This window comes from Limanda limanda, chromosome 9, assembly GCF_963576545.1.
Source record: "Limanda limanda chromosome 9, fLimLim1.1, whole genome shotgun sequence".
Classification (NCBI taxonomy): domain Eukaryota; kingdom Metazoa; phylum Chordata; class Actinopteri; order Pleuronectiformes; family Pleuronectidae; genus Limanda; species Limanda limanda.
Window position 1 is genome coordinate 24,461,975 of NC_083644.1, and position 22,069 is coordinate 24,484,043.

The following is a 22,069-nucleotide window of genomic DNA, read 5'->3' on the forward strand; positions in this document are numbered from 1 at the left end:
TACGGCAGCCCTGGTCTCCAGCTGCTTCCTGGGGGCTTTGCCTCCGGTGGATTTACGAGACATTAAACTCGTGAAACAGAGAAGTACCGTCATGTAATCCACTGATTTCAACAATGTAACTGTATTCTGAATACCATCTATTTAATTTGTAACTGTAACGGAATACAGTTACTCATAATTTGTATTCTAAATACGTAACACCGTTACATGTATTCCGTTACTCCCCAACACTGCGTACGAGTACGATTGATTTCTGAGTTAATTTTGTTACAGCCTCTAATCGCGGCCACAACAAGTATGCAAAGCCATCAGCATTGAACCTACAACTAAACAGTCAGCTGGTACCTACACATAGCTCTCCTCCATCTGCATCCCAAATGTCAATCAATCAATCAAATTTTATTTGTATAGCCCTTATTCACAAATCACAATTTGTCTCATAGGGCTTTAACATTGTGGAAATCCTCTGTCCTTTAAAAGTAAACAAAAAGTAGTTCAAAAATAAAATGCCACATTTCATGTTCTACTATTACATATACAGTATATATATATATATATATATATAAATACATACATACATAAATATCTTACATGTACAAACAATTTTCAGGCCCCAGTAAGAATAAGTGGACCGAAAGTGAGACTGGGATGTTGAAAGAAGGAGTCAAAAAATTGGGAGAGGGGAACTGGAGTAAGATAAAGTCAAAGTACTCCTTCAATGGTTGAACAAACGTCAACCTCAAGGACAGATGGAGAACACCGAAGAAGTTAAATAAGGTCTAAAGTTCAAGAGGACTTGGTGCCACTAAATGGATTGTTATTGTTCAACTAAGTCAAGTATTTGCATCCACAACCTTGTCCAACTGCTCTTCAAAGTTCAAGTCTCAGCCATCGTTTACAGGCTCTGACCTCCATCTGCTGCCTCCCTCCTTCACCAACCAGTGCTCAATACTACAACTCAAAGACCAGTCAGTTAAAACGTCAGCCTCTGCTCAAGCTTCTTCATCCACAAGCTGCAGTTTTCACATACAACCACTCTTCTAAAACCTTGAGCAGCCAGCATCAGCTTCTACCTGTAATTACAGCCTGTAAGCTGACATTCGTCTTTAAAACACAGTCCGAATTTGAAATAACTTATTATTTATTTGTCCTTCTTTAACAGCATGGTCATGTTTTCTGTGTGCAATCATACTCTTCTCAGACCTTCAGCTGTCATCATTCAGCTGCAGCACTTAAAGCAGCTAAAGCCTCATCAACCAGCATCTTAATCACCTCAATGCATTTCAAGCCTTTTGGATTATGAAGAAAGATCTAGGAGGCCAACACACCTGGCAGCAGAGGGCACTGAACACAGACAGCTCTACAGAGGGATCCAGAATTAGCCTTAGTCTTTTCTACATTTGACTCAAATACTAATGACACGAGAAACCAGAGTTTGAAGTTTGACTTACAGTAGTGCAGGGAGCAGCAGGATCAGGAGAAACAAAAGCTGAAACTCAGGTAGAGAACAGAACAGGAGACATCGAATGCACCTAGTTCACAGCAGCCATTTTGACACGAAAAAGGTAAACACAGCTGTTACAAATCACATGGAGTCAGGCTCTATCTTAAATAATGTGATTAGTAGCAGCAGTGTTTACCGACTGTTTCATGTCAAAATGGCTGCCATGAAAAAAGGTCTAAAGCAGGGGTTCCCAAACTTTTCAGCCTGCGACCCCCAAAATAACGGTGCCAGAGACTGGGGACCCCCAACGACACTGGAGGTGGTTTATAATGTTGCGCACAGCCACGCACATGCACTATGCGTGGGTGCGTTCGTGAGTGCGTGCTTGTGCATGTCTGCTCGGGTAGCCTCTCCTTCTCCGCTAGCCTGTCCTGTTCCTGTGGCCTCCTCGATTTGGTTGGTATTAACAAACGTTTTATTGTGACTGTCAATAATTTTCAGCTGCTTTCCAAAAGAGTTTTGGCCAGCTAACGTGTGACTGGTGCTGCTGTAAATTGAACTGTCGCTAACCTGTGTCGTAAGATAAAAAAAGTAAATGTTTTTTTTGTGGAGGAAAAAAGGGGAAAAAAAGAAAAAAACTGATGGGAAATGTGTAAGCTATTTTATTTAGTGACTCTTATTTTAAGGAGGGGTTTTACCGGAAGGATGTGCTGTACTAAACGGCTGCTATGTCTCCTGTGTCTTCCTTAGGCTGAGGCCTTATTCAATACAACAACTAAACGCTCGGCTACAATTGCATCGTTTTATTCAAATATCAACTCATATTTATATATTATACAAAAATTATAAAAAAAATAAATAATTGTATTTTCTTTTTGGAATGCATTTCGCGACCCCGCCTCTGAGTCTCGCGACCCCCACTTTGGGAACCCTTGGTCTAAAGAACCAAACAGAAAAGCTGATTAAAAATATATCGGGTGAATTTGTTATCTGGGATATCGTTTGCAATTTTCCGATATCTGTTTTACATTTATTTACATAATTTATATTGTACCTTGTAACTCTTAAAATGAATTCGAACCACATCAGAAGAAAGAAGGGAGATAGCATGCCGAAAAGACATGCCAAAGCATTTAGTGTAGTTTTTGCATAAATAAGATCATCTGGGACGGTCACATTTGTATCTTGGACACTTGTGTTATAGGCTTTAAAAAAACCTAAATTACTTTGCCTCATGCGGGCCAAGCTCAGTATTACCAATTTTTAAAAAGCATTATGAAAAAAAACAAGGAAATGCATTAATTCACATTAACATCACATCGCAAGTTGTATTTTTTTCATAAAGAACCCATTACCAAATAAAGAAACCTTCAATAAAAGGTGTATCACATTAAAAAAAAAAACAATCAACAGCATGCAACAATAACAGATTATTCATTCTTTAATCCGAACAAACAGTCCTTGAGGGGGAGAGACCATCATCATCATGGATCAGCCCATTGTCTTCTCCACATCTTTACTTAAACCGAAGGGTGCAGACCACAGGACAGACTCATCGGTGCTTTGTGGATCGTCTCTGTCCTACAGAGCAAACTGATAATGTGCTGGTTATCAGGTTAAACAGACAGGGACAGACTGTATTTAACATCAATGCTACATCTCTTTAGCTGTTGTTTATCATTGTCTTACTTCAGTCACTAAATGCATATCTCCCCCATTTAAAGAACTTAAATGACTGTCCCAGATTACCCAAAGCATGTTGTCCCACATTATCAATCAAATTTGATAAAGTGGGACAACTAAGAAAATGTTAGATAAAAAAAAAACTAAAATCCAACTCAATGCATATTTAGTTGCTTGAATACATCCCAAACATAATTTGTTAACAATTAGCAATGTTCTTTTTAATGACAGATTTATAGCCTTAAGTTTCATTTTGTTGGAATCCTTTGTCACTGACCTTGTCCTGCAATCCCAAGGGGGAGCTTCTGAATTACACCTGCCCCCCGCCCCCCTTATTGTGACATCAACACAATGAAGTCATGTGACAGAACAGGAGATACACAGACTGAAACTGAGGTGTCCCACATTACCCAAAGTCCCAGATTATTCACCAGACACAACTGAGCAGGTATACACAGGGAACCACACTAGGACAGTAACAGATAATCACAAGGGGCAAGAAACAGGACAAAGATGGAGCAGGAGATGCACAAGGAAAGAAGTTTCAAAACAGAACAGAAACTCAGGAAAACACAAAGACGAATCTAAATAAACAAAACAGTGTCCAATCACAAGGAGAGTCTGACACATAAAAATCCCCAGTTCAAAAAGTACAAATCAGTCTCCCAAAACAAAAAAAGGAGGCAGAATCATGGCCACTTGAATCATTTTAGACCAGTGTGTATATATAGATCATGTGACAACAACTACATCATCATCATGACAGGTAAGCAAACTCCATGTAGGACGTCTATAGCTGTTGAACTCCTAGAGGCTCTTATATACTACTACGTGTCCGTTTCTCGGAGAGGTCTCAGCGGAGGGCAAAGAGTCTTTTTGATTTTTACTTCTCCGACACTCTACGTCGGAAAAAATTCATCGCCAAACCCATAGGTGGCGCAACGGAAGACGAGCTCAGAGAAGCCTACCCCATTTGGGAAGAAGAAGTCCACGTGTCTCTGTTTACATCTGTTAGCTTGTCTCCCACACACTGAACCATGGCAACTAACAGAACTAAATAAAGTGACACCCAGCGGGTCAAGATGCTGATGTTATCGTTTCTTAGCGCAGCGGTTCTCCGGTCTTGTTTCCGAACTGTGTTGCTGATTCCACAGCTTGAATCTGCTTGAGGCTACATGTAGCTAGCTAGCTCCCCTCCCAGCTAGCTTCAAGCCCAGCTTCCACACACAGTCAGCAGGGACTCCCGACACTAACTACTACCCAGTGTTTGCTTCTAACCTGGCGGTATTATAGAAACAGTGTCATGATAGAAGTGGAATTAAAGTCGTGACGGCGGGGTTATGCACTGTTATCACCGCAGTTAGCATGGTGGCTAGCCTAGCCCGCTAGCCTAGCCTGCTAGCGCCGTTTTGAAAGCTCGTTCTAACCGTCTGTGACCGTGCACACATGTCGTCAGTGCTCGAACGAGCCACCGTCAGCCGGACAACTCCCCTGGCTTAACACACACCTCACATTAATCGTAGAATCGTAGTTGTGTATGTATTTATTGTGAATCAGGAAGTTACAGGTCCGGAAATGACGTTGAACAGAAATTACGTCGTACGGAAATGATGTCGTTCGCGGACCAATCACAGCCAAGAGCTGTCCGCGGGCTCTCCGACACAACACGGTGAAGTTAGAAAAATCAGACCTGTACGAAAAGCTGTCCGAAGCACTCGGAGAGGGCGTTTCACGACGGATAGGGCGGTCTTATCTATCCGTTTTACAAAATACGCTCAAGCATAAATTGGCCTTAAATTGAGTATGAACTGCAGAGGATGTCCACCCAATTGGGTCTGGACTTCATCCTGAGTTTTTCTTTCACACATGAACAAAGCAGCAAGACATTACAACAACACAGAAATCTCCTGTGTTCAGGTGAGGGGCGGAGCAGCAGGCAGGAGGCAGGCGTCACATATTCATTCTGCAGAGAAGATCAAGTGTTGTTAACGTTTGATCTTTAAGATATTTGGGATGTTAGAAGTGTCATCAATACACCCACTCACTGTCGGGGAAGCCTGTGGAGGATCTCCTTCTGTGTTCTCACATCAACTCATTTGGAACTTCTCTGGAGTTTTGACCAGGGGGCTGCCCTGAAGAAATTCCGGAGAAAATCCGGAGCCTCCCATTCGGACATTTGCTTCCTCACATACGACCCCTCTTGAGAATGTTTGTAGATTATCCAGAGATCAGTGCATATCTGAAAGCAGCTTATTATATGTGTCTGAAAGCTTCTGGAACAACTGAAAGGGAAAACTGGCATCGGGACTTGAGACTAATTGTGTCAAGTCGGAGTAAAAGATCTCCACTTTTCTTCCAGCACTAGTTCCATGCTCCAGTACACAAACAGACACACTGGCGTGCATGTAAACAGCTCATTGTGCTGTAGAGGAATGAGTCTCTTCCTCTTGGCCTCGATGGCCCTGCTCCCTTGGCACCGAGCGGGACGGTAAGATTGCGCCCCTCTGCCTCCGCAGCATTCCAAGTATCCTGCAGCGAATGTCCGGAGTTGGACTTCACGGCCGCATCCTGCACCCACTCCCCTCAACCCCACCCGCCCGCAGAACAATGAAACATTCCCAATGAATAATAAGGGACAGGGACGGCGCTGGAAGTGGGACATGGACACATGCGAAGCACGTCAGGCATGTTCTCTGAGGCCCCACGGTGGAATGTGCAAGCAAGAATGTACGCAGGCTGCAACACCTCCGGGAAAAAAATTTCTTATCTTCTTAAGGAAGTTCAGCAAATCTTCATGTCATGTTCATCATGTTGGTCAAGGTGCAACAGCCTATGACGGGAGAAGTTCATCACTGAGGAGCAACGGGAATCTGGAGACACAACTCGCATTCCTTGGAGCACTACGACAACATAGTTCACACACACAAAAACAAATTGTGGGTCTTGAACCACTTTTGTAACACTGGTAAATCATTTTAATCAGTTATCACAGACACTCCGCCCCCATCCCCCAAGTTGACCCGCCTGCTTGAAGAAATCCCTCCCAACCTGCACTTCGTTTGAGCAGTTCAGAGATAAGTTTCTACACAAACAATCCATCTTCATTCTTTATTCCCGTGACGAGTTATGATCTGAGAGATAAGTGGGAACAAATACCTCAGACATCCCTCCCCCCTCCAGATGATAATCTGAACCAACTTTCCCACTGAGATGATGAGAGTTTGCAAGATGCACTCACATATTTGTTCAGTCGGGGTCAGAGCTTGATGAATACTTGGCTTCATGGGCGAATTAAAATGTCTGCGTTGTGACATAAGGTGTTCACTCTGCATTCCTGTTTGATGATAGGAGCAGGGAAGCCATCTCTCAGACCTAGTGCTGAATTACTGACTAACAGAGACGCATCTGATTTGACAGATTAAATGTTTCATTTGACCTTAGTGTGACAGCATGGAGAGCATCAAACAGCTCCCCCTGCTGCTACTATGTGTTAAAAACAAGAGAAGCAATGAAAGACTCAAGTGTCTCAACACATCGGAACTAAAACACACACAACTACTTAGTGTCAACATGATGTTGGCCGATAAAAGTGTTCACGCTTGGATGAGAATGTTATTTAAGGGAAATGCACCACAAAACAAGCACCTAGCTACTTTTTATATGGACTCTTTCATTCCACTAAAGATCTAGAATGGCACTCAGTTGACGACATGACTCCACCAAAGCACAACAATCTCCTTGAATCCAATCAAGCTGCACCAAACTTCTCAAACTCATGGGTATCAGTTTCCTAAAGCTGACAGATTTTTGGGGATTATCTAAATCAACGACATATTCTCTAAAAAAAATGGAGAAAAATTACCCGTCTTCTATTGTTAAAGAAAGTAAAGACAATCTACTTGATCTGCCCCCTGATCCGAAAACACAAACATTATTATGGGTTCATTTTTCGCTGAAATCTATTTGATTATTTTCGTGTAATTATGTTTAAAGCAAACAAACAAACAAACAAACGGGTGAAAACTGGACTGTGGACGTGCTTGGGGTCATTTTTGGTTATTTGCTCTTTCACTGACCTAAAAGCTTCGGTTTCAGTTAAAGGGACTCTTACCTTTGTTGCATTTTTACACTTTTTGTGGATAAGGTTAAATTGGTATTAATAAGGTAATGACACTCTAAAATGCAAGACAGACCCACCAGGAGTTAAAGCAAACAATTATTTCACTCTCGTAATATTTAGTGAAAACTTCAACCAATAAAATTCTTCGGACCGAAGGACCTTATTGGCCGACAGACCTGTCTGTTTGCTGCATGGAAACAGACAGGAAGCCCGTCTGCTTCTTGTGGCGCATTCGGGCCCGCGTCATCAAGGCGCGTCCTCAACTATAGGGTTTGTTTTGATTCCACGGCAGACAGTAGCGAGTAGCGACCGTATCGACCGTAGCGACTGACGATGGCAGACCAAAGTGGTCCAAGGCGTACTGAAACAGCCGCTCCCAGGGGGAAAAACAAAAGAAAAAACACCGCGGATGGGAACGAGGGGGTGGGGCATTGGAGGAAGGCGGGATGATTCGAATGTGCTGTAATTCTCAAATGCAACAAAGGTAAGAGTCCCTTTAACTAAGAAAAAAAAATATTGACTACTCACTTACTTTTGGAGTTTCTTTCCACAATTCTCTTATTGATAAGTTCACCAATCTCAACCTCCATTAATACATTGTCTTTGCCAGTTTTGAAACAACCTGTGAATTCAACACTGACACGTTATCACCTCCAAAAGTTGATTTTGAAAACTTGTTAGCAAACACCTGCATATTTACACACCCAACAGTCAAAGAGCTAAATCAACAAAGTCAAACTGTCCTTTTAGTTCCGTTTATGCTCTCCACATGCAACCTCCATTTCTGCAGAATGCTCCTCTCTGTGTCCACCAGCAAGCTGCTGTTAGTCTCTATGCTGTTTGGTGCCAGGCATGTAGAGTGCAGTGAGCTTTGTTCTGAACACAGTGTACTGTTGCAGCAGGATTCCGCTCTGATCAGAAAGATGCAGGCGCTGAAGCCAAAACAAAGAGCTGAAAGAACATATCATGCTTGGCAGAGGTTGAGGGAAATGACTTGTTAAGTGGAATTTGAGTTACAGATGACACCTTCATATAACACACAGGGATTCAAACTTTGTTTACCTTTATAATGTTGAATGAAACCACCTTACCTGAATGAGAAAATTTAACCTGTGGAGGAAGGCCATTGATAACTCACATGCCCTCTATAAGAAGGGCCAGAGCCGCCTCCACCTGCTGAGGAGGCTGAGGTCCTTCGGAGTGTGCAGGGCTCTCCTCAGGACTTTTTATGACTCTGTGGTGGCTTCAGCAATCTTCTACGCTGTGGTCTGCTGGAGGGGGGGTAGCACGGACAGAGACAGGAGCAGGCTCAACAGACTGATAAGAAGAGCGAGCTCTGTCCTGGACTGTCCTCTGGACTCCATTGAGGAAGTGGGGGACAGAAGGATGTTAGCCAAGCTGGCGTCCATCATGGGCAACACCTCTCACCCCCTACATGACAATGTGGGGTCCCTGAGCAGCTCCTTCAGCAGCAGACTGTTACACCCACGGTGTAAGAAGGAGAGGTTCCGCAGGTCCTTCATCCCGGCTGCAGTCAGGCTCTACAACACCAGCACCACCTGATAATGTTGTAGTCCCTGTCTATTATTTATCTCCACTCAACCTCTCACCATAGCTGTATTTGTATTTTTATTTTTCTTATTTATTTTTTATTTTTTTACTCAGATCACTACTATGCACAATAATATTCAACACTTTACATCTATATTTATATCATGGTCACTTATAATGGTTACATTGCAATATTTATATTTTCCTTTATACTATCTTGTAGTATTATTTATATTATGGTCACTTACTTTTTAATTATTTTTTCTGTATCATGGTCACTACTGTTGCAATATTACTTATAATACTTTTGTTTTCATTACAATAACACTTACATCACTCCACTTTCTCCCCAGTACCTGCTTTTGCACAGTGTCTGTTTTGCAGGTTGTTTTTTGTTTTTGTTTTCTGTATATTTTTACTCTCATTATGTGTAGTTTAGTAGTGTATATATTTTGATCTTTCTTTTTTATTGTTGCTTCGGCACTGTTATTTAAATTCTGTTTTTCTCTTTTTTGCTGTAACAAGTGAATTTCCCCGTTGTGTGGATAAATAAAGAAATCTAATCTAATCTAATGTAGATAATCTTTGTCAAACTGTTATTTTCACGTAAAATCTTTAAGAATTGTAAAGACTTTTAAAGATTTTGTGTATTTTAACATGTTCTTGTGTTTCTTAAAATACGGCGTGAGCTTAGAGAGACAACCGGACACTGACACGACTCCAAAAGAATGATGGATTCTGCTCTGGGAATGGTTCTTAGCAGCGAGTCTGCCTGCATTACAAACTTTGGTGTAGCCTTAGAAATAAATTAATATGGATGGGCTAATGAAAGACACTGATGAGTTGCATTATGGGAAATATAGGATGCAGTGATTTGGAGGCCTTAACCAATACTAGAGGCTTTATCAGAATATCTTGGCCTTTGCTGCATCAATATTGACCCTTTTAAAGAATATTTATACTTATTATATTAAGGTCAGTAAATATTATGGAACTGTGATAGTAAAATTATGAAATGTTCCTTTAAAAAGTCAAAGCCCAAAAATGCATTAGCACTTAATGTCATGCGAGTAAAGAGGCTAATGCTGGCAATTAAATTCATTACACTAATCAATACAGCAATAACTCAATCGTCCGTTAGATTCAAGCCAATTTTACCGGTGAAGCAATATGTAAACACGGGAGTCCGAACTCTCCCAGGGTTTGAATCAGCCTCACTCCTCCTCCCTTTTACAAGGCCCCTTCAAGGAATCTCCACATAAAAAAAACGTTTTCACCTCCAGAGCCACAGGAATGCCTGCTTCGCCAAATTCCTCCGCACTGTTTGTTGGGGCTCACAGTGCACGTAGCGCAGGCTACCAAATACCTGAGTGAGAAGTCACTGGACACGGAGGCAGCAGGACCTTATTGCTGCTCTGTTATTGTAATAGTATAAGGGCAAAAATGAAAAACACATCATTTTTTTAGAACTGTTTTTCCACTTTATTTCCATTCTATCAGTGTGTCCTTCGTTAAAAAAGCAATAAAATATAATGATTCCCCCCCGAGGCCTTTCAGTGTCTCTGGTTCAGCGCCCCACATGGTTGATATTAACATTCCATACAGTGTCTAGTGATGAGGACAAAGCAGGCCGCAGGGGAAGGTTCATGACAGCATTGGCATGGTGCACACATTCCTGCATTAGACTTGCTGCAGGGCCTCTGGCTGCTGGTGCGGGTGGAGGGGGGTGGGGGGGTGGGGAGATGAGTAAACAAGAAAATCAGGAGAGCTACAGTATGAGCTGCCTGCTCTCCCTCCCTGCAGTCTGGACAGACATGTGCATATGTGGTATTTTCCCAGTTATGACAGACGTGCAGGGAGGACAGACACTCCTCGGCTTCACAGCTATATTCTTGCAAAACATATACCAACGCTGCATTTTAGGCAAAGTGAAAAATTGGAATACGCAGTCTCCTACGGGGAGAAAGTGCAAAGGAACGCAGCTTAATGTCAGAAGTCCGACAAGTGGCTCAGATGGAATTCAGCAGCCAAATGTCAGCTATGTGAAGTCTCACAAATATGGCAGAAGACGTCAGGAATGGTCAGACACTTCTTTAGGCCAGTCTAATCTATTAAAAACAGTCCAGAAGAATGTGAAGCATGTATTAATCCCCCAGACAGATATCAGGCATATTCTCGTTTTTTTCCCCCTAACCGCAAAATTCAATCATCAGTGCTCATACAAGCTGGAATGAAATGCAACATAACATGACACATCTTGAGATCAGCCTCATCTGGCATATAACGTGTGTTTACAGATAAATGAGATAAATCAGTGCAGATGTGTGTTTCCTGAATCAACTGGCAAACAATTTGGATCAATTCATAGAAACATCTGAACGAGAGCCATCAGGACCCACAGTTTGTGTCAGTGACCACAAAAGCGTGAAAAAGAGACCCTGAGTCTAAATCTGATTTAGTGCAGTTTTTCCTTTCTTATTTTACTTTTCAACATTTCTTTGTCCTTTTACACAGGATTACAAACTGAGCAAAACTAAGCTATTTGATAAATTGAGTAGAATAGTATTTTGATGAAAGTTATTATTTAATTGTTACTCATAGAAACAAATGCTCATATTTACATGGTCCCAGCACTCAAAACTTTAAAGTTTTGAAGGTTTCCTTTTCCTGTCAAGACTGTTTCAACAGATTGTATAAAGTGGTGTGATTGGTTAAAGTATAAATAAATTACAATTAGATAATCTGAGCTGATCAGCAACACAATACAAACACATTGCAGTAAATGTGACATTTGGAATGCTGGCCTCGTTCAGAACTGGTATTTACAACTGTCCGGAGTGATCGGATCACAAAAGGACAACGTTAAATTTGTGTGTTCACACCTGGTATTACGTCCTGAATGCGTCTCCTGGGACCATTTGTGATCAAATCTCACTTCCTCGCTCTATATGTATATACTCATGTGCATAATTGTTGTTCTTGAAAAAAAAGGGTTGTTTTTACCTAATCTGAGTTTACAGATGTCTCTAATAAAAATATGTGTGTTTGTCTGTGTATGTGTCTGTGTCGGCACAAGCGAGAGAGAGATAAAGAGAGAGCGTGAATGGAGTCAGGAGGAGCTGAGTGAATGAATCTCGTGTGGTTATGAAGAAAAATGTTAACAATCAAAGTTAAGAATCAGTCATTACGTGTTGGTCAGTGTTAATGGACAGTGAGAAGAGTAAAAAAAAGGGTGAAACAGTAGTGGGTCTAGGGACGTCAGCTGAGTTGTTGGTCCATCATATGTGATCCAGGACGCCTTGATGTTTTCAAAGCGTCCCAGAGCACCTCCAAATGGTGATTGGATCTCAGGACTCTGCGTTGGGTGTGTTTAGACCTCAACTTAGGTCTGCCCATGATTGGATGACTCAGGGTGGATGTTAATAAGGTCTGATCAGGGTCTATGTGATCCAGGTCTCACCACCATCTTAAAAAAACACTTGAGTGTGGTCACTGCTTCAAGCTGCCATGCTGAATTTATATGTACAAATACATGTAAAAAAAAATACACATCTTTCTAGAGTTTAATTCTGTGCGACATATTTATAAAAACGCCCAACAATAGTGATTCACGACTGTTCATCTAGGCCCGTTTTGTCACTCACTGATCACTCTGTACAGATGTGTGGGGGGAGTCAGGCTCTGAGCCAGTGGGCAGGTACTTGGAGGCTGTTCTAATGTTGTTCTCTCTCATCCCCTGGATGTGGGTGTCCAGTCTCTGGAACAGCTCGTTGGTCAATAACATTTCCTCTTCCAGGAAATGATTGACCATGCTGTCCGCAGGTGAAGCTGAAGAAGGTTCCTGGGAAGCAGCAAAAACAGAGAGACTATAGAATTGTTTGCTAAGAAGCACAGTAAATGTTGATTAAGAGATTGACTTGTAATGAGTCTCACCAGAGGAGAGGTAGCAGGAGGGACTTTCTGCCTGGACACAAGGTTCAGCGAGTCTTCGGAGCTGGAGCTCTGTTGCTCAGTAGATTCATTTGAACTTGACATTGGCACAGCGTTTATCCTGATCAATCTGCTGTTGCTGGAGGAGGAAGAAGAAGAAGCTGATGACTGAGGCCTATCGTCTTGGGCCTGGCTGCAGGGCTGGTCTGTGTGTGGCTTCGAAAGCGTGTGCAGCTCTCCAAAGAGCCTCTGGATCTTTCCTTCATGGCGAGTGGGGTTCTCCTGCGGCTTAGCCTCCTCCTGGTGTTTGTGATGTCTGGTATCTTCATTCCTACAGATAACACAAGCAGGTACATCAGTTTGTTGACCTGTGGTGCCTGTGTGTCTGTGTCTGTGGCCTTTTGGGAATGGATACAAAAAAACATTCACTCCTGGTTCAAAAGGCTCTGCAGTAGATGTGGGTTTTAATCGGCTGGGGCTCCGAAGGGCAGATTGACACCCAGGTGAATGCGCTAATTTGGCAAGACAGAGCAGCGAGAGAGTCTCCAGCTGTCAATTAATTTGTGATGTTGAACATGATGCACCAGGTAAAAACAGAGAGGCGAGATTCTGTACTGGCAATGGGAAAGGAGATAATTGCCCTTTTTAGCGGGTTTACCTACATTTAAAAAAAACAATTCGTACCCTAAACTAATATTGATTTAGAAGAGGTATCAGACACCTACTTGTCCTGAGCGGGCCATGTTCTGCCGGTTACAACATGGCTGAGCAGGGGACTTTCAGAATTGTCCTTGATGGACATCCCCCCGACTTGGGCTCCCATCTCACTGAGTGCCTGCCTGAGCTTCTGATTCTCTTGCTCCAGGCTGCTCAGCGAGGAACGGTAACTCTCCTTCAGTGATGCAAGCATGGAGTCCCCCCTCTGAGGGGAGAGAGAGAGACAGAGAGAGAGAGAGGTGAGTCACATTTTTTAGACACAAGCACTGAAGCCAAATTAAGAGAACCATTCTGTCTGATGCTGTCTGTAAAAGCCATGCAATGACTGTGTTAACAACTATTTCAAAGCAGAAAAACCTTTGGTGACTGAGAATCCAGTCTGTGCAGCAGATCCTTTAGATGATGGTTCTCAGTTTGTAAAGTCTCCAGCTGTGTCTGAGTCATCTGGGAAAATCAGAAACAAGAAATACACAATACATGTTTTAGTGACACCATGAGCAGATGATACAGATTTACTCAACACATTTAAGACGAACAAAAATACAAAGCTATTCACAGGAATTCAATTTTTGTAAGTACAATTCAGCAAAACACCCACATTCACATAGGGCCCTGGTTAAAAAGTACCGGAACTCTTTTTAAAGCCTCCAGGTCACGTACACAAACGGTAGAATTTATCTTGTGTCATCCACCATCTCAACATATTGAATTAATTAAATAATCAAACCATGTTAAGTAATTTTTAATTTTGTGGAAAGCTAAAGAACACACTATTATTTAAGTCAAATAAATGTAAAGTATTTGTATACATCTATAATACAGGGTCCATGTTTATGATAATGATAAAAGTACATTATTTGCCTTCAGAAGCAGATATAAATAAAAATCATGTTTGCTCCTACTGTCAAACTTAGAAATTAAAACTATTATATAATTCAAGATATGTACAGGATGGAACACTTGACTGCTCTACTACAACTGAAAACAGAGGAATTCATAAACAACTGGTCCCCCATTGCTCTACTCTTCCATTTGATGTGATAAGCAGAATATATAGATATATTTCTTTTCTTTTCTCTTTGTTTTTCCTTTTAAGCAATGGACATTTGCAGGCCATCCTCTTTCTCTTTCGGAATACTGTCTTAATGTAATGTCATGTGTGATGTACTGTGTTTGTGGACAATGTTAATGTGTGATTCAATGCTGATATGCCTGGATCCTGATGGCTTGGGCCCAAGACATCCATGGACATTTAACCCCACTAGCCTAAGACTTGTACCCGTGGCACCTAATTTCATGTTAAAAATGATTGGATGTGATGTACTGTATGACTGCACTTGATAAAAGGAAATAAAAAGAAGTTAAAAAAAGTGCATGTACAATACGTAGGGTCAGTGTATGTCTGTGGTTTGCTGAGAACATGTGATTAAACGGACTTTGGTACTGAGGATACTCTCTTTTATTAATATCATTACTTTTCAACTAACGTCTCACTTCCCTCTCGTTGCACCAAGTGGCAAATATTGCATGAGCATTGTGGCTCTTTTTCTTTAATAACATAACAGCGAAATGTATAATACAAAATAAATCTGTACGTACAAAAATGGCTAATAAACATAAAGGTCACAGCCATTCCTGTGTGTGATAGAACGTGATTCTATAATTCATCATTAAACCATTACAAATATCTCTATATAATAATCTGTTTATACTAACTCACTCTGAGCTCAGCTGCCTTCTGCTGTGCTCGCTTCACCTCGCCACACAGCTGCTGCTGGATGTCGGCCGCGGAGCCGCTCAGTGAGGTGATGGTGAGGTGGCGCTGGTGCAGCTCGCCGGTCAGCTTCGACACCTCCTTCCTCATCCCGTCCAACTCACCACTGTGAGTCTGCTTGGTCGTCTGAAGCTCCTCTCTCAGCTGCAGAATGAAATGATAAGTAAAGGGGGGTGGGGGGGTAAAGGTAAGATGCAGAGAACACAGTGTGTGAGTGAGTGAGAGAAGTTTTCTCACCTTTTTCAGCTCAGTAACAGAAGAGTCATGTTCTGCTTTTATGCTTCTCAGGTCTTGTTCTCTCAGTCGATTTGCTTTATCCAGTCTGAGGAGGTCATGCAGGGGAAAACACAGAATGTTTATATAATATCATTTTCTATCTCAGTAATAATACTACTAAAAATATGATAGATGTATAAAGACTCCAGTGTCCACCTCTCTTTGAGACAGGCCAGTTCAGTCTTGAGATGAACCTCACAGGCCTGAGCACAGTGCAGTTTGGTTGCAGTCCTCTCCAGATCTCGTCTGAGGGTTTCCACACTGGCACAGCCCTGAGCTGTTAAGCAGTCCTCCAGAGAGCTGTTCACACAACAACATCCACGGCACAATTAACAGCTAGCACCCTCTATCATTTATTCTACAGCTAGACAACCACCCCCCCCATGTTGCTTGGTCCTTTAGCCTCCTCTAACCTTTGACTCCTTTTGCCTCCACCACTAACCAAGGCGACTACAAGAGAAAAGTGCATAGGTTCTGTGCCATCCTTCCAGATTCATGATTGTCCAGTTCAGTTCAGACCAAGAACATCCAGGAAACACTCACAACTTGATTCCACCTGTTTGTAACTTTCTCGTAGACTACTCTAAAACGAATGCAGCTACTCCACAGTGCATCATCCACACAGCAACGGTACAGAACGCCCTCTTGTGTAACTTCTGTCGTACTGCATCGTGACAGAGTGAACACACATTATCGACAGACAGAGATTCACCCACCAAATTACTTGATCTTTAGCTTGCAGCTGTTGGTTGAGTCTGGCAGCTTCATTACGAAGCCTTTGCTGTTCAAAACTGGCTCTTTGCACAGATGCATCCTGGGAGTCCAGCTGGGCATGAAGCTGCTCCCGTTCCCCTGAAAACCCCTGCAGAACATCGGAGAACCATTAGCTGATACAATGATATTACAGCACCTTCTGTTGATTGTTCAATTATCAATAGACCAGAGCTGCAATTGTTAGCTAATTATATGACTAACATTTAATAGGCAACTATAAGGACAATTTACATGTCCATGCATAAAAGACATCTCTGGCTCCAACTTTTCAAATAGGAAGATTTGCTGTTTTTCTTTTTCTCATGGGAAAGTAAAATTAATATTTATTAATATTAGACTGCTGGTTAGAAAAATATGTATTTTGAAGATGTAAGTTTGGGTTTAAGGAAACTAAGATTGTGAAAGAAATTATTTTTTCCACATTTCCTATAAATATACTGTGATATAATACACAGCTACATTTTGTGACCCAAATAATTAATTGTAGCTAATAATCATAAGTTGCAGCCAGTTAATAATCATCGGCTCAAACTGTGATAAAGGTTAGGAGGTTTCAGCTGTAGTCTGGGCTGTGCAATATTCACATGAACAGCTGAAGATTTAATTACATCAAACATTATTTCTGTTTATGTTATGTTTTGAAGCAGCATCCTGAAATGTTCTTTTAGGACCAAGATGAACTGATGCATCCAATGTTCTACAAAGTGAAAAGTTCACAGAAAAGCCTGACCCTGTTTACCAGGGAATTGCTTTAAATAGCTCACTGAATTCCTTGTTTAATTCTTTTTTTCTTTATATGACATGGAAAGAGCCGGGTCATCACCCCCCCTAACCTGCCGCTGCTTGTACATGTTCCTATCATTGTGCTGACCTGCTGCTCTCTCTGGTTCTGTCCCAGCCACAGCTCGAGTGGCCGGAGTCTCTCCAGTTCAAGCTCCTGTGAGTGCAGGCTGCTCTGAGTCTTCTCCAGCTGAGTCCTCAGATTCTTCACCTCCACACACTCCCTGTGCTCTTTCTCTGTCTGCCATGATGCCCACTGAGTCTGGAAATGAACGTGGTAAAATAACCTGACTCCATTTTGCCTCGGCATCAAATCGTCTGACTTGACATCACATGTTGAAGTTAATGTTCTGCTTTTACCTTCACATGCGTGAGCTCATCAGTCAGGCTCCGATTCTGGGCCTCCAGTGCCGTCAGCTGTTTCTGGGATTGGACGTGTTGCTGTTCCCACTCTGCAGCCCGCTGACGATATTCCTGCAGGGAGAGGCAGGGATAATTAAGCACAACCAGTAGATGGCAGTAAAAGGCAATTTGTAGATGAGATTATGTCAAGAAAAGCTGTAAAGGGAACAGTTGTACCTCAATCTTGTTATGCAGTTGGTTCACCTCTGAAAGGTTCTTCTCCTTCACTCCTCCACTGGTTTCCTTTACATGTTTGCGCTGGAGCTTGTGGTAACTTCGCTTTAATTTATCCAACTGCAGGTAAAGAAAGTTCATAATGCAAACTAAGGAGGGAGGATTATTACCAGACTATTTGACATCATGAAAGCTTAGATTAATTGTTCATTGTGTATCTTATAAATTAAGTTGTCTCACCTCTTCCCGAACATTCTGTAGTTGTTGTTCGTACTTGGCATCTAACTCTTGTCGATCAGTCTGGACATCTTCTAGCTGCTTGTGGAGCAGTCCGATCTGTGATCAGAGTGCAGAAGGAGATGATATCATAGAAATATGGATAAAACATTAACAAACACAGAGGAAAATTATGCTGCCGGAGAAATAAATCTTCTCGTTTGAAGATTACTGAATTGTGATCTGTTTCTCCTGAACCCCGGTTAAGAGAAATAAGCCCTACAAGTTCAAATATATGATCCGGACCAGGAGTTCTTCTACTGTGCCCACTGGATTCTCAAGAGTTTTCTTTAGACTTGAATTTGGTCACTGAGACAAATTTCAGATTTCAGTTTTTGGGGCATTTTAATCGTATTCCAAGAATATCTTTATTTAACACAAATAACGATGAGTGGAGAAAGAAAGAAATAGGTGCGTTTTAAGATCTTAAATAAGAGGACGACTGGTTCTCAGGGGCTGAATTTAAGAACAATAAGAAAATACTCTCAATGTCATATTGATCATAAATTTACCTTTTGTGTGTAGGAGAAAAGGCAAAACAAAAAATAATTTAGAAATGTCCCTTTCCTATAATAACTTTATTTAGAAACAAACATGTCACGTAACAGTTCAAGTGACTCCTTCTACATATTTGCACAACTAATGAAACTGTTAACCCCCAGTTCAGAATAAGAGTGCATCAGTGATCTACACTCATCAGCATTGGTGTGAAAATCCACATTAACTGACAGACCAAACTGAGTAGCATCAGTTAAGTGACTGTAGTAAGGATCTTGTACTTCACCTCCAAATCCCTCCGTTTTATAAGGTTCCTGGAAGTCAGCAGCTCGTCCTCTCCTCCCTTCAGCCGGAGCCTCATGGTCTGGATCTCAGCCTCCCAGCCCTTCCTCTGCTGGTTGATCATGATGTCAATCTGTCGCATCAGCTCCTGCAGCTCTGGCTCACACGACGACAGGACAGAGCTGCAATACAAAAACAAAACATCAGAAATATGTTGTGTTTGTTGGATCAACTGGAAAGTTAAGAGAGTTGAATCAAGTGAATGAGGCTCTACACAGTTCACGTTACCTTAGATGTGGATTTTGCAGGGATCCCAAGTTAGCCTCCATCTTGTTAGTAACTCCCTCACAGTGGTGTAGGGACTCTGAAGCTAGCTAACAGCTAAACTGACTAACCTAGCAACCTGTGAGGCAGCTCCGACACTGCTGACTGTCCACAGACCCACTGCTCGGTTCAGTCACGTGTAGCAGACACATGGATTATGTGTCATTAACATAGCTAGCCAATACTAAAAGCTCAAACGAACCAGTTTCAGCATGTACGCTACTTTTGTTTACATCGTCAACTGACCCACTTGAATGGATTTCCCGGTGTAAGGCGGTAACTCCACCTCCAGTATGCGACGTCAGCACGTCGTGCGACACGCCGGCCTGCTGCAGATGTTCTCTGTGCTGCAGTTCCAGATGTTCTCTCTGTAAAATGTTAACATCGAGTATTCAAGTCAAAGTGCACAATTAACCCCTGTCCACGTCCTAAAGTCACACAATGGGTCGAAGGTTACGTATTTGTTTCTGAAGCGTGTCTCCATAACAGCTGTTTCCCTCGCGTTCCTTATGGATCCATACTTTGCTAATAGTGCATTTTGTATAACATCCTGACAGTATTAGGCCGTTATACTTGCTATTAATAGGTAGTTGTCTTGGCTGAATTGCACACGTGGCTCGTTGGTCTAGGGGTATGATTCTCGCTTCGGGTGCGAGAGGTCCCGGGTTCAAATCCCGGACGAGCCCATTATTTTTGAATTTTCAGTGAATGAACAGCGCCAGTATCCGGTCCGAGCTGGATCTGTGATGTCATACTGCCTCTTCTGCTGCTTATTTTCGTAGTATGTGTGCAGTATTACAATGAATGCGCGTATATTATCATTATACGTCTTACTCTTCTCAGTTCTTCTGCCATAAATGTCGTCTCACTGCACACATTAAAGGTGTAGGGATGATTTTTCTAGGGAAACTCCAGCTCGGTACAAACCAGCTGCAGCTTCTTCTGCCCATGAAGCAGCTGATCTCTGAGCAGATGTGACCAGAGAAACTCTGTGTTTTCACTGTTTCCACTGTTTTACAAAGTCACTCAGCGGCTGCTTCACGGTGACGAGCTCAAGTCAGTGCTTCTGTCTCTCAGCGAGTGTGTTGCGCTGTGAGGGGCGGAGCCCCGGGGCCTGTGTGTGAGTGTGTGTGTATAGCTCAGTTGACCAATCCTGCTCAAGACTGAGTTTTGGACCGCCTACCTCATTTACATATGGACAATTAAATGTTGAAATATATAAATGTTGAAATAAATAAAAGTTGGAATAAATGTGGGAATAAGTTTAACACACTGATTAATTTACTTATCTATTTATGTCCATATGTATTTATTTATCTATTTCCACATTTATTTATTTCAACATTTATACATTTCAACATTTAATTGTCCATATGCAGTGTTGGGAAGGATACTTTTCAAAACGTATTTCGTTACAGAATACAGAATACATGCCCAAAAATGTAATCTGTAACGTATTCCATTACATTAACTAATCTGATTAACGTATTCTGAATACTTGGAATACTTCCACATTGTATTGCATTTTTTAAGTGTAGGATTGCGGCGTTGTTATAGTCAGTGGAGCAGCAGCAGTTTAAACTCTCTCTCCGCAAGATGCGGCGGGCCAGCTGGATGTCCGGCTCGCATCCACTGCCACCTCTGTGCCGGTCCCACCGGAGGCTGAAGCGCCGCGCTGCGCCAAGGCTGCCTTGCGTCGTGCTGTGATCGTTTTGGCGTTGAGTCTATTTTTTTTTGCGCTTGACGCGAGCGTATCGCTCCAGGAAACACACTGAAAATGATTTTAAATGATATTGATGACATATTTTATATGATATAAATGATAAAGTATGCATCCCATAGTTTGTATTCCCCTTCTGTTGTCCTGGAGTTTTAATTTACCAATCACATTATTAAATGCCCCCCTCTGCCCATCCACTACAGACACACCGGCAAACAGCGGAGAAGTTCTTGAAGATGGATGACATTAAATTAAAAATAAGTGGAGAAGTATAGTGAGCTGTATGATCCTCGGCACATGATGTATAAAGACATCTAAAAGGACACATGTTGGGACGCTGTTGCAGTTAATGTTGGAGCAACAAGTGACTATATGCTTTGATACTACTGGGTCAATGGGTGATATTATTAGCGCTGTCCGGTGTGAACACGGCGCAGGTCGGTCTTATCTCACCAGGCGCTGGAAGGACATTTATTTAGACATTTCTGTTGTTATTAACGTATTTATGTATTTATTTCTGCATTAATTAATTAATTTCCTTTTTTATTTATTTCTGTATTTATTTCTACATTTATTTATACTTAAGCATGTATGTTTTATGTATGTATGTATGTATGTATGTATGTATGTATGTATGTATGTATGTATGTATGTATGTATGTATGTATGTATGTATGTATGTATGTATGTATGTATGTATGTATGTATGTATGTATGTATGTATGTATGTATGTATGTATGTATGTATGTATGTATGTATGTATGTATGTATGTATGTATGTATGTATGTATGTATGTATGTATGTATGTATGTATGTATGTATGTATGTATGTATGTATGTATGTATGTATGTATGTAGTATGGTCCTCCATACCCGGCGATGTGTTGACGTGTTACACATTAAACGGAATAAAATGCGTCACTATGATTCTGTCGGTTAGCATCAGCTAACAGCAGCTGCAGTCTTAAACAGGTACTAGTTAACTGTCTCTGGAATCTAGAAGATACTCGGTGTGGAGTCTTCCACCAAACAAAGTAACCAGGAATAGAAACCAGGAGGAAGTAATTTAAACTTGAGTAAGTATATTTTACTAATAGAACATGGTACCAGCATGGCTCGTTGGTCTAGGGGTATGATTCTCGCTTTGGGTGCGAGAGGTCCCGGGTTCAAATCCCGGACGAGCCCTCTCTTTTTCTTGTTGAACTTAATCGTCCATTATTTATACCTATTGCTACGTATAAGACACGTTTTAGTATACATTATAAAATGATAATAATAATGCTCTTCCTTTGGTTTACATTTTGAATAAGAAGAGTTCACTGGCTGCATCATCACTGTTTGT

The 22,069-nt window shown here is 41.7% G+C and overlaps 1 protein-coding gene and 2 non-coding genes across 3 annotated transcripts; 2 read left to right on the plus strand and 1 right to left on the minus strand.

Moving 5' to 3' along the window:
* Positions 1 to 12,433: 12,433 nt before the first annotated feature.
* Positions 12,434 to 19,010, minus strand: cep63 (centrosomal protein 63). Its single transcript, XM_061078493.1, has 14 exons — positions 18,970 to 19,010; positions 18,686 to 18,863; positions 17,866 to 17,961; positions 17,629 to 17,745; positions 17,410 to 17,523; positions 17,141 to 17,311; positions 16,212 to 16,357; positions 15,652 to 15,795; positions 15,457 to 15,541; positions 15,166 to 15,363; positions 13,803 to 13,889; positions 13,454 to 13,650; positions 12,732 to 13,059; positions 12,434 to 12,639 (listed from the first exon to the last, which is right to left on the minus strand). The coding sequence occupies exons 1-14, from the start codon at positions 19,008 to 19,010 to the stop codon at positions 12,439 to 12,441; spliced, it is 2,103 nt and encodes a 700-aa protein (XP_060934476.1). The 3' UTR covers positions 12,434 to 12,438.
* Positions 19,011 to 19,619: 609 nt separating this feature from the next.
* On the plus strand, positions 19,620 to 19,691 carry trnap-cgg (transfer RNA proline (anticodon CGG)). The gene has a single exon. It is a non-coding gene; the product is annotated as a tRNA-Pro (tRNA).
* A 2,149-nt stretch (positions 19,692 to 21,840) lies between these two features.
* Positions 21,841 to 21,912, plus strand: trnap-ugg (transfer RNA proline (anticodon UGG)). Its single transcript has one exon. It is a non-coding gene; the product is annotated as a tRNA-Pro (tRNA).
* The last annotated feature ends 157 nt before the right edge of the window (positions 21,913 to 22,069 follow it).

Coding starts and splice junctions, on each gene's coding strand:
- cep63 (XM_061078493.1), bottom strand. CDS start 19,010: ATGGAGGCTAACTTGGGATCCCTGCAAAATCCACATCTAAG. Junction 13,890..15,165: donor AGAAGGCAGCTGAGCTCAGA/GTGAGTTAGTAT, acceptor TGATTTTCCCAG/ATGACTCAGACACAGCTGGA. Junction 13,651..13,802: donor TGGATTCTCAGTCACCAAAG/GTTTTTCTGCTT, acceptor CTCTCCCCTCAG/AGGGGGGACTCCATGCTTGC.